General features: G+C 36.6%; 1 protein-coding gene across 7 annotated transcripts in view; it reads right to left on the reverse strand.

The window, feature by feature from the left end:
- CADPS2 (calcium dependent secretion activator 2) overlaps positions 1-13,422 on the reverse strand; it is a 526,208-nt gene that overhangs the window by 295,733 nt on the left and 217,053 nt on the right. For all 7 annotated transcript variants that reach the window (XR_013967617.1, XM_080817937.1, XM_080817936.1 and 4 more), the window contains exons 5-6: positions 5,673-5,909; positions 681-802 (exon numbers count right to left, since the gene is read on the reverse strand). Coding sequence is in view for 6 of the 7 variants with exons in the window: in XM_080817937.1 (XP_080674063.1) it covers positions 681-802; positions 5,673-5,909 (359 nt within the window). In the remaining variant the exon portion in view is untranslated. The remainder of the gene's footprint in view (positions 1-680; positions 803-5,672; positions 5,910-13,422) is intronic.

Consider the following 13,422-nt stretch of genomic DNA (forward strand, 5'->3'; position numbering starts at 1 on the left):
ACATAACACAATAAAAAAAATAATTAAAAAAAATAAAGGCAGTGTACAAATGAAAGCCAGGCAATTTTCACTCAAATTCCTCAGGCTAGCCTGGTTATTTCTACCAGACACTGTGATGTTTCCCAAGTTTCGATCAGTTAAAGAGAACATCTTCCAAACTTAATTAAACTCATTCCCAGAATTTGAAACCTAAAACTGCCAGCTAAGAACAGCTTTAGCTTCTCTGATTACTGTGCTGTTGTCAGTAATTGGTTCTCTAACTCAAGCCTATTCCCTAAGTATTCTACGACACTGTGCAAAATTATATCCACCTCAACATCATCAGTGTTGTATGGTCATCAGCAATACATGGAAATGGGAAAGCTATTAGGTTATAGTATAGGATCAAGCACCACCTTTTAAATAACACATGAAAACACATGCTTTCTTTTTAAATGACTTACAAACATTGACTTCCCGAATAACTAGCTTCTCATTTGCAGGTTAGATTTCTGTTTGTACTACACAAGGAACCTGCTACAGTTCCAATTATAGCATCCTTATCTAGAAAGGCACACAATGATTCTAACAGTTGAAACAAAGCTAACCAATAACCCTTGTGGAGTATGGAACCACACAATGCTGCAAATGAATAAACCATGTTTCTTTGGAAGGGGAAAATTTTTTTTCAGCTGGCTTACTGTGGCCTTGAGGCTTCAGCCTGGTCTGTCTGCAGTTTTTCTCCTCCTTCCACTTCCATTGTACAGTAAACAATTCGATTGGGAGCAACGGACTTCAAACCTTGCACTTCCATTATGACAATCTAAAGATTTAAAAAAAAAAACTTTAAATGATACATCAAGTTAGCAGTCTTTAACAAGACACAGAAGTAGCAGCATTAACAATTAGAATGACCAACTGATAAAATTATCTGGCAACACCAATGGTATTTTATCTTCACTAGAATCATCTGTATCCATGGAAAGTATAATAAGTAACATTCTGAGGAAGTTTGATATTGAAGAAGTATCTCCTGCCAGCTTATTAAAGTAAGGTTAAGATCTCTAAATATAAGCCTTACCGAGTTAAATGAGATATAAACTCAGATTCTTTAAAAATGTTGGCAAGTCTGTATAAGGTAAAGCGGAATCACTCATGAAAATTCAGGGAATGTGCTAAAAGCAGTACCGGTGGAGTTCCACATAAAATGAAATCCTATTAATGAGTGGTGCCCATCATCATCAACCCAATTTGCGGTAATCAGTATGTAACATCATCAGAACTTTATCTGTTCACTTATTTAGATACTATTAGTATTTATAAAAGAATATTCATTATAGAAAATGTATATCTTATTATGAAGTATGGGAGATATAACCTGCCAATGACTATCTTACACTAACTTGGCAAGGGAAAAAAGGACTTTTCCATCCACTAAAGGTATGTGTTACTTTAATGCAGCACACTGGGAATGGGTAGAAAGACTGATACTGTTGTATACACTTATAACTCCTGGAAAAAAGGGAAACAAATATTTTTCAAGTGGGCTTTAATGTTCATATTTTTGCTTTTTTTTTTTTTCCCCAGTCAAATCTTGCATCCTGAAGTTTCCCAAGCTCTTGAAACTCATAAAATATATTCAATGGCATTTTTATAATATGCACAGATTTTCACTGATCTCATGTTGTATTTGTAAAAACAAGATTAACAGCATCCATGCCACATAGCTACAAAAATATCCACTAAAAACATCATGTATTGATCATTTAATACATTATTAAAATCATTCCACTTTTCATTGAGTTGTGATATGAATCTCAAGGCAAAAGTTCTCCAAGAAGCCATCTTAAAAAAACTATCCTTCCTTTCACTTTCCAGCACAATAGAAGGGTTACATTTGTAAATACAAATGCCCATTTTTTTCCCCCATGGAAATAATGGGAAACTAATCACTAAAAAAGAAAGGTCAAATTCAGAACCATTTTCCTTCCACAACCAAGACTTTTGGTATTTTATCACAGTGAAATGTATACCAATGCAGGAATTAAAATAAGGGCATAACAGAGAACAGACTAAGAGCTTATAGAGAACAGTAACACCTTTCCTAGCTTCTGTAAGATATTCAAGGAAGTTAGAACAAAGCACTTCATCTTGTTGATGGAAAGAAGCAAAAGGAGGTATGCATTCTTAATAAATCAACGTCATTGTTAGTCATTTTGAAACTCATTAGATCCTTATACAAATAAAACTAAGCAGAAGCTGAGACAAATGACTGACAGGATAACCATATCAACCACAAGCCAATTCCACAGGGACTTACCAACATGCTCGAAACGACTTCTTAATAAAATTTTTGGAAGGTCACTTAAAATACAGAAGGCAATAGAATTGTGTACACACAATAAATGTAGGTATCTTTTAGTTCATATGTGGGAATATGCTTACTTGCCTTGCATCTTCTTCCATAGGGTGTTCAGCAGTCAAAGTGCAAGAGAGAAGAAAGGAAGTACCTGCTTACCACTATGTCTGTCACCTCTCCTACAAACTACTGCAAACAGGACCTCTTGAAACACGCAACTCGTGAAACAGTTTCCCAGTCCGCAAACTAATACTCCCGTCTGTGCTGGGAATGTTTTCTTCTGCAGAATTGTCACTTTCAAAAGAAGTAACTTCTGTTCTGAATCCATACATATAAATAAAATAACACAATTCTACAGATTTGATTTCCAAAAGGAATAAAAAAAAATACAGTTGGTCTCAATCTTTAATGATACAGACAGCCAAGAATTCCATGGATCATCAACTGACCTATTCAGGTAACTGTTCCGACCAGTTCCCCACAACACCTGGTAAGGGAACATGGAAAATGAAACCTGTCTCATTTCCATCTTCTCTTTGCCAATCTCTCCGTGACAGATTTAATAAAGATAAAATATGCAGAATTATTCTAGACGCAAAAAGAAGGGAGGCATGTCCAAAATATAAAACTTGGTACCATGCTTCTGAATGATGCATTAACCAGAGTTACATGGCACTGAGTCACCGGCAAGTTTGAGAAAAGAAAGCTGAGCTGTATGTGGGACATGTACTAGAGATAAAGAAGTTGTCCCCTGGTCTGCCAGCCTAATACCGATGAAAACTACGAAAATCAGCCGTACTCATGCCAGTGACACCATCCCTCTTCCGACATGCAGACTCAACTTCATACGTTAACCTATGTTGTCCTCCCCTCACTTGAATATTTACATTCAATATCTGGCTCATGGTTTTGCAGGTTAGCTTTGCTCTTGCTTTGTTATTCTCTCGGAAGCCTTCATCAACGGAGAGACCTAAAAGTCATCTTGTCGTGGCTACCTTCTGCCTTTTTTTTTCACTGCTGTTTCTGAATACCATCAAAGTCCCTAATTCAGTCAGTATTTATCAAGTCAACTGTGCACCAGGCAGCGTTTTAGGCCCTTGTGATACCTCAGCAAACAAAACAAGACCTTAACTTCCCGTAGCTTGCCATTTAGTAGACTCTGTCAGATTATGAATAATAAACAAACTGAATTAGGTGCGTTAGGTGGTAAGAGCTGTGGCAAAAATTCAGCTTGCTAAGAGAACAGGATATGCTGAGAGAAGAGACCGGTCGGTAGCAATTTTAAAGAGGGGATCAAATCCAAACAGTTTTTCAGATCTGCACTTGCTCCCGAGACTCAGACTTCAGTTCGTAGAAAAAACTTTTCCCACTGGACCAATTCTAAGCCTGACTGACTAAATGTGAGACCCTGAAATTGGATTAACTGCTTGCCTTTCAGAACTTTCTTAGGCTGAGAAGCAAGGCTTAGATAATGGGCCAGGGATAATTACAGAGTTTAGCTAGGTTGAAGTCAAAGGCCCTGGGGACAGAGGGGGACCTCATCTGTTCTCTCAGGTGTCCACAGGTAAGCACTGTGTAGTCTGCATGGAATGTGACTTCATTTTGCTGTTGAACACCCAACTCCGATTTATAATACCGGAAGTACATCACAAAAAACATCTCTATTATGCTATGGAAGGAAAACATCTGTCTTACATAGACATTGCAATAGAGGACTATCAAAAATAATTTTACAAATAGGCAAGCTTTTCAGACCATGCAAAATGAAGTTTTAACTCATTTTCTCTTCCTAACACCATTTTATTGTTAACTGAGCAGACCTGTTTCATACACTGGCAATAAAGGACAGAACAATTCATAGTTTCACACCGACGCTAACTCATGAGGATAATTTTGTTTTCAATAGGGGAAAGAGTTCATAAAAGCCAGTTATTTATAATTTTGTTTAAAAACTTTTAAACGATAGAGAAGAAAGAAGATGTTTTGAATGGTTTCCAGTTCTGCTGGTAGATTTATACATTACAAAAATAATTTGCTTTACAAATTATACTGTCACAGATTTTATTTCATACAAAGACTTAAAAAAAAAAAACACCTTGGCATTCTACACCTTGGTCAGTAGGAAAACAGACTTCTACATGTAAGATACTGTGTAGTTTTCCATTAAATATCTCTGTAAGATACTGAAGAGATTGAGAAGAAACCCAGAATAATGGCAAAATCATTAGGTCATCCTAGAACAGAGTCTCAGGTCAGAAGAAAACCCATTTCTAACTCTGATAGTAAATTTAATCTATTTACCTACCAAAAAAATCATTAGCCTGGAAGTTAAGAGAGAGGCAGCTGGCTTATCCTCAAGCCTGAATTTATCTTAGAGTTGAACAGGTAGAATAAAGAACAAAAGCACACATTTGCTTTTTCTGCCACAAACTAAGCAAGCCAAAAGAAAGAAGTTATCAACAAAGAAATTTAAAACGGTGCCTCCTAAAACTCCACAAACTTCAGTAGCAGTACTGGGCACCAGCAAAGAGAATTTAACAATGCAAGGAAGGAGTAACGAGCTTTAATTTTTGAGAGCGCTCTGAATTTAAGCTCGATATTGCAACTATACGTGTTTGTGCCATGTATAAACGCATAAAGAAACACATGGATTAGCCCCAATACACAGATTAGCAAAGAAGAAATGTAATCATAAAAAGGAAAACACCAACAGGTGGCTGTGCTGAGTCTGCATATCTGGTTTCTAGTGCATTGTATAAAAGGGATAAAACTCGGCAGTCTGAGAGAACACTTTAAATGTGTGACATTTGTTCCCATATTTTTATAATATGTACTGTATCTGTAATGAAACTGGACATCCTGGAAAGGAAGAATTCTCTCCTTATCATCTCTATGCACCCAATATTGTGTTTCAAAGCTGGCTGGTGGGATTTGATTCTAGAAAAATACCACAGGTGAGGTAGGTTAAAAACAAAGCGAACCAAAAGCCTGCAAGCAATCCCCAAGTTACAGAGAATTCAGTCATGTGTTTAAATCCTATTTCCACCCAAATGTGCTTTTACTGATAAACTTACACCAAGATAGTTGGCACAAAGACAAATTTTCTCAAAACTTACTATTTTATTATTTAATCCTGAAACTGGGATTATGTTTAAAGAACAATGTGTATTAGTTTGCATTCACAACTGGATTGTCTAGCAAATGAAGAATAAGGTAACTTCTTCAAAATATATCACACTGCTTTCAGTTCAGAAAGTTACCATGAAGGTGAGCAGAAATTATTCTGCAGTTTCGTTTACGCTCTCAGAGGTGAGCACGGGATCACGTCACTTACCTCTAAGGTGAATGACAGCACCACATCCGACTTTGACAGCTGAATCTCATTCTCATCGCCTATGTCCAGAAATGCAGAATTCTGTGAACGTTTTAGTTTTTGTAATTTAAATTCCGGACCACCTTTTGAAACTGGAAGACTTTCCAAATTGGCCATTAGCAAATTCACTGAAGACCGCAACTCTTCTATATACATAGTCTCCATTTCTTTTGTTATAAATTTGGGGAAGTTTCTTTCCTTGAAAATAATTAAAAAAAAAAACCAATGTTACAAAAGTTATTATTTCAATTTTATCATAGAAGATTATATGATGTATATCTCTGATTGTCTTGGAAACTGTGACACTCAATATAAAGGCACCTGCCCAGTTCTTCAGTCTCCAGGCTTTAAAATCATCAAATTATGTCTAAGAGTACATTACATCCTTTATTCAGAATCATTATGGTACGAAATAGGTAACATTTTCACATTAACTATTTTTGATAAGGTACTTGCTTAAGGAAAAACTGAAAACCTACACGGAAGAAAATTTAGCATCTAGATCAATCTTAATTAGACACTGTTAACTTTGAGCTGCTTGGGGTAAACTGGTCGGAAAGGAAAAAACGTCCAGTATACGAATGTGCTTGCCTGTTAGGAAACAAACATCACAAACATCTTTCTTATCACAAATATATATCAAGAGGCTATCCTTTTCATAAGTAAGAATTCAAATTAAAAAACACATAATAGCAATACGCTGAAAATTCTAGAATTTTCACATGACACAAATGTAACCAGATCCCTTATGACCATAAATTCAGTTTTTTAGTAAAAGGTTTAGAAATTTTTTAGTTAAAAGCAAAAGGTCAACTTATAAAGCTGCACCTGAAAAAGAATAACAATATCAATCTAGAAGATTCATTTTTCTTTCTGAACTATATGAGCAATGCCACTTGGTCCTTGGATCTCTGTCATCAGATTTTGGTTTCAACTCGATGAGAAGGACATTCCCAATACTGGGATTTAAAAAGATACGGACAGATATTGGCAAGTTGCCCTTAAAGCAGATCATAACCAATTACATTCTTACCAACAGCAAAAGGGGCTTTCTCCCACTATTGGTTCTTTCTTAATCTTTGGAAACCTGGCATTTGGTCTTTCATTAAAGAAAGTTTACAGCTTTATGATATGAAGTATGACATCACGTGTCAGCTTATTAGTACAAAACTGGCTGGGAATGAAAGCCTAAAGTGGCTACCTTGCAAATGACTGCTTAATGCTCCAGGAAAATTAGTACCTTTCTCATAGTTTCCCTTGGCATCATTCGAAGCGTAACCTAAGAAATCCCTGTCTCTGGGATGACAGGAACACATCCCAAGTGCTCTCGTCAACCTGCACCTAACCTGTAACTCACTTCCACCTGTTTGCTCATAGGCTGGAAAGCAACATCTGGTACCACTTCACAAATCAGTCCCAGAGTCTCAGGCCACCTGTTTTCTTCTCCCCGAATATAACCGTCACATATTTCTTTTAACATAATTTACATATAATCAATACTAAAACTGCATATTTATTATCACATAGTAATTAAGTATCCACATTCATAATTAACTTTCTTAAGGAAGACTCTTATGTATCCTTTTAACATTCCTCTAGAGTTTCAAGCAACATTCCAAAAAAGTTTGCAACCTCAGAAAAAACACCTAACCAGTTACAGAATACCCTGGTTTCCTTTGGGGGGTGGGGGAAGCAATGTTTTGGAATGGTTTCTCAGAGCATGCAAGAGAAAAAAAAAAAAACAAGCAAAATAAGCTATAAAAAGATTTTTTATATTTATGCACTGTCTTTATTTTTGTATTTAAATTCAATCAGCCAACATATAGTACATCTTTAGTTTTTCGTGTTTTTTTTTTTTTTTTTTTTTTTTTTTAAGGATTTAATTCATTTGTGAGACAGAGAAGAGCATGAGCGGGGAGAAGGGCAGAGGGAGAAGCAGGCTTCCCACCAAGCAGGGAGCCCAATGTGGGGCTTGATCTCAGGACAGGAGCTGAAGGCAGATGCTTAACCAACTGAGCCACCCAGGCACCCCCAAGTACATAATTTTCCTTAGTTTTTGACGTAATGTTCAAGGATTCACTGAACATACATGCTGTATATAACACTCAGTGTATGTACTGACTTTAAAAGCTGTTATGAAAAGTATCCAAAACTCAAAAATAAGGCAAAAAGGTGAGGGGGTAGGTCCTTTCAATGTCCTACAGGGGCAAAGGGCATCCAAGGGTCATCTGAGGAAATATACTTAGTTTAACTTACTGTTTACTGATTCAAGATCCCAAACAGTGAAGTTACACATTACCTTACAGAATTTTGTCTGGAAAAGATGCAAATAATGTGTGTCTGCTGAATAAGATAATCCAATGGTTATAGTTTAAAATCTTGTTGGAAACTGACCACTTTTATCTAACCCAGGAATCTTATTTTAACCTTGCCTTAAAAACACCTAGTTTTGATATGCTCTTTGGATTAGTTTTAACATGTAACTAGTTTGCTCATTCATCATGCACTGAATGAAATCTTTATTGTGTGTTTATATTTGTAGGAGTCATAATTTTGCCTTTTTAAAAATTTTACTTTGTCAAAGCAAAAAATATATCATGTTTGAAAGTTTGGAAGCACTAATTTTTTTTTCCAAAATTTTAAGCTTACTTAGCATTAGCACATAAAGAGTCCAATTCTTATTTAGCTTTAGTTAAAAACATGTCACTCGCCATCACTGTTCAAGGAGGAGACTGGCAGGAATCACCAAAATTGATGGTCTTATTGGCACTTTTCAACTTTTCAAGAAATAGACTATACTCAATTTTCTTCCTCTCTGGGGGAAAAGACAGACAACTCTGCTTTAAAGCTCTGAGGTTTATTAATAGTATTTCAACTTTATTTAGCCTGCTTATGTTGCCTCTTTCTTGGAAACAAAAATCAACTGTACTTCAGGCAACTATACATGTTAAATTTAATCTTTTAAATTAGAACAGACTCAGAAATAGGGTTATCCTCTAGATTAACTGTGAGTTGTTCTTAAACCATGGTTTGAATATTCTAATTTACTCACTCATTAGTGGTCCTAAAGCATTATATACATGAAAATGTTAAAAAAAAAAAAAAGGAAAGAAAGAAAGAAAAAGAAAATGTTTTCTCCACAAAAAAAAAATTCTCACCATTCAAATTTAGTCCCTTTTTAAGTGCTCCTAACCTTCCACTAGATGAAGCCTTGACCAGACTGGTAGGTGGAAGATGGGGACAGCTGTCAGACTCTAGAAATACTCTGAAGACAAATGCAAATGGATTTCCTAATAAATCTGTCATGAGGCACGAGAAAAAGAAGGGAGTCAGGGATGATACCAAGGTTTTTTTTTTTTGGTGTAACTGACAAGACAGTACTGCCAAGAAAAAACTGGCCTAGCCTGACTTCTTCACTGAAAATTTCAAGCACCCTCCGTTCCTCCTGCACTCCTGATTCCCTCCTGTCTTTGTTTTCCAAAATAGCAAATGATCACCTTCCATAATTCAGTTATATGGAACATTCTTTTCTTATTATTGGCTCTACCAAATGCAAGCTCCACCAGGGCATGGCAGGAATATTTTTGTCTGGTTTTATCCCAAGACAACTACACACTTGTCTGGATGTATTCCAAGTGCCTACAACATTGCCAGGTTATTTTAGTAGGTGTTCAATAAACATTTATTCATTGAATTTATAGACAGAAAAATTCAGGCTCCAAGAAGTTAAATAAACTAGCCTAATGTTCTATATCTAAGGAACAGCAATCACGGATTTGCCTACATGTTTTTCTGGCCCAGTCCACATTTTTCCTACGACTTCCTAATAATTATGCCTTGGCTAAAGCATTAAAGTCAATACTTCTATCCTTTGAAAAAGACTTCTGCCCTGGGGCTTTGTTGTTTTTTTATTGTGCTCTGAAGTATGATAGGAAGTGCTACTGATTACAAATTATTAAGGGGCCACACTTCTGGATTTATCAGACTGAAGGGGCAGCTGGGCCCAAGACAGCAAAGTCCAAAGACCAGGTTTTTGAGGCCAGCCTCCACCATGTTATTTGTTATGTAATCTTGAAGTCAGTAATCTTCCCTAAATCTCAATCTCCTAGTCTATACATTAGACACATTCTGTCCTCTGTCCTTGTGGGTTCATAGGATTACTATAGGAATATAATGCAACAAGATTAGTAAATTATAATTAGCTTTATGAATATTTTATGCTGATGGCTTACAATTGGTGAAACTGAGTTAGAAAGCAATTAAACATGTTTTATCTCCTATGTCAATATATTCACCAAAGGCCATCTTATATTTGATGCCTTTTTTCCCCTTCCAATTCCACTGGCTTCACATCCTTCTCCACACTTTTTTAAACGTATCAGTGTTTGTGATGAAACCACTGGGATGCGGTCAAAGTCTCTGTCTGTGCATCACTGATCCTTTCCTCTCAAGTCTGGAGGTTATAAACCCACACTCCCCTCCCAGGCATGAACTTGAGACACCTAAGACTCTCCCTCATGTTTCATAACCCTCCAGAATTCATCTAAACTTTATTCGAAAGCAGCACATTTTCAGCCAGGACCTTAGAGAAACAAATCCAACTCAAACAATGTGCATAGACTCAGTATCTCTATCTACATACACGTAGGAAATCTACAAATGTGGATCACAGATCCAGAGACCTACCCTCACAGGGTCTGGAACATCTCTCTGGACGCTCTTCCAGTCTCAGGTCTTCAAGAAAAGCGAATGTCTTTCCAGCCAGTTCTCCAGTTCATATTGGGGAAAGTGTTATCCTCTCTAAAGCTTCCAATAGCCTTAACCTACTTGACGTCTATCCTATAAATTCGACACTTGAATCTCCACAGTTTGTAGTGCCTCTCTAGATATTCAGAGGATAGTAACATGGCATGTTGTCCTTTGAACCACTGTCCTATGTGTGAATGTAACTCTTTAGCCCCTAATTCATATCATTGTTGGTCTTTATTCATCTGGAAATTCCTCTTCATCTATCTCCGGCTTAGTTCTCACAACTTACTATCATCTCTGCTACCTTAATTTCTCTTCATTTTCTCTACTTTCCTGCTTATCTCCAGTTTCAATAATTTCCCTTTTTGAAATTTAATATACTTTTAGATAACACAGTATTAGCTTCTTAAAACTTACGCATTATTCATAAACACATTTTTCCTTGCAAAACCAAAAATATTTCAATTGTTAAAATCAGCATGGGATGTATGTTCTTCTCAATGGCTGGAAAGTTCACTACCTTGGTTTGGGAGATGGTTAACAAGGACAATGTACACATACATTCATTGAGCTGTAAACTAAGTATCTGTATACTTCACTATACACATTATACCTAAATTTTAAAGAAATGAAGAAATTTCCCTCAAAAGGGAGGATTCTTCAGAAACATGGAGGGAAGTAAAGGAAGAGTCCAAATATTCAAAGTCTTGATCAGCAGAAGGGAAAAAAAGGAAAACATATCTCAGATTAACAGCACTATAACCTCACGTCTATTGGGAAAGATAATTTTCTTTTACCACTATGAAATCAATGCATCAATTTACTAAAGAATGATGCAAATAATGAAGTTCCATGTACTCTAAGAAATCTTAAGCATTAAGAAGAATAAGTTTGAATTATTAATATGTCTATACTGCCTAAAGCAATCTATACTTTCAATGCCATCCCTGTCAAAATTCCACTGGCATTTTTCAAGGAGCTGGAACAAACAATCCTAAAATTTGTATGGAACCAGAAGGGACCCTGCACTGCTAAGGAAATGTTGAAAAAGAAAAAGCTGGGGCATCACATTGCCTGATTTCAAGCTTTACTACAAAGCTGTGATCACCAAGACAGCATGGTACCAGCACAAAAACAGACACATAGACCAGTGGAACAGAGTAGAGAGCCCAGATATGGGCCCTCAACTCTATGGTCAAATAATCTTTAACAAAGCAGGAAAAAATATACAGTGGAAAAAAAGACAGTCTCTTCAATAAATGGTGCTGGGATAATTGGACAGGTACACGTAGAAGAATGAAATTGACCATCCTCTTATACCATATACAAAGATAAACTCAAAATGGATAAAAGGTCTCAAAGTGAGGCAGGAATCTATCAAAATCCTAGAGGAGAACATAGGCATAATCTCTTCAACATCAGCCACAGCAACTTCTTTCAAGACATGTCTCCAAAGGCAAAGGAAACAAAAGCGAAAATGAACTTTTGGGACTTCATCAAGATCAAAAACTTCTGCAGAGCAAAGGAAACAGTCAACAAAACAAAGAGGCAACCCACGGAATGGGAGAAGATATTTGCAAATGACACTACAGGTAAAGGGCTGATATCCAAGATCTATAAAGAACTCCTCAAACTCAACACACACAAAACAGATAATTACATCAAAAAATGGGCAGAAGACACGAACAGATAATTCTCCAAAGAAGACATACAAATGACTAACAGACGCATGAAAAAATGTTCATCATCATTAACCATCAGGGAGATTCAAATCAAAACCACACTGAGATACCACCTTACACCAGGCAGGATGGCAAAAATCAACAAGACAGTAAACAACATGTGTTGGAGAGGATGGGGAGAGAGGGGAACCCTCTTACACTTCAGTGGGAATGCAAGTTGGTGCAGCCACTTTGGAAAACAGTGTGGAGATTCCTTAAGAAGTTAAAAATAGAGCTTCCATATGACCCTACAATTGCACTACTTTGGGGTATTTACCCCAAAGATACAGATGTAGTGAAAAGAAGGGCCATCTGTACCCCAATGTTCAGAGCAGCAATGGCCATAGTCACCAAACTGTGGAAAGAACCAAGATGTCCTTCAACGAATGAATGGATAAAGAAGATACGGTCCATATATACAATGGAGTATTATGCCTCCATCAGAAAGGATGAATACCCAACTTTTGTATCAACATGGACGGGACTGGAGGAGATTATGCTGAGTGAAATAAGTCAAGCAGAGAGTCAATTATCATATGGTTTCACTTACTTGTGGAACATAAGGAATAGCACGGAGGACATTGGGAGATGGAAAGAAGTGAGTTGGGGAAAATTGGAGGGGGAGATGAACCATGAGAGACTGTGGACTCTGAGAAGCAAACTGAGGGTTTTGGAGGGGAGGAGAGTGGGGGGTTGGGTGAGCCTGGTGGTGGGTACCACGGAAGGCACGTATTGCATAGAGTACTGGATGTGGTGCATAAACAATGAATGCTGGAACACTGAAAAGAAATAAAATAAAATGGAAAAAAAAGAATAAGTTTGAAATTTATTCCTGTTACATAGAAACACGTGACTGTACAAATAAATTACATTGAACACACTACCTGTGAAAGTATTTTACTAGAAACTTCAGTTAGATTTTTCATCCATTCAAATATTAGTTGACCCCACTATGTGCCAAGCACCATGTTAGATAGCTTGGAATATGTGATTTTGCAGAGACAAAATTTTACTCCTTGATTAGATGATATTTAGCACAATATTAAAATTCTTTTAAATCTGGTCATTTGAGAAATTCAGGCATCGCTTTCAGAATAATCTACAAAAGTTATTGAGTTTAAACATGTTCTATGTGTAAGAAAGGATGTGTAAAATAGAAAATATGTTCCATTTAGATAATATGCACTCAGATATTTGGGCTTAAGGAGCATGCACACAGAGAAGAAAATGATAGAATTATA

Source organism: Martes martes (assembly GCF_963455335.1).
Source record: "Martes martes genome assembly, chromosome: 11".
Lineage (NCBI taxonomy): Eukaryota > Metazoa > Chordata > Mammalia > Carnivora > Mustelidae > Martes > Martes martes.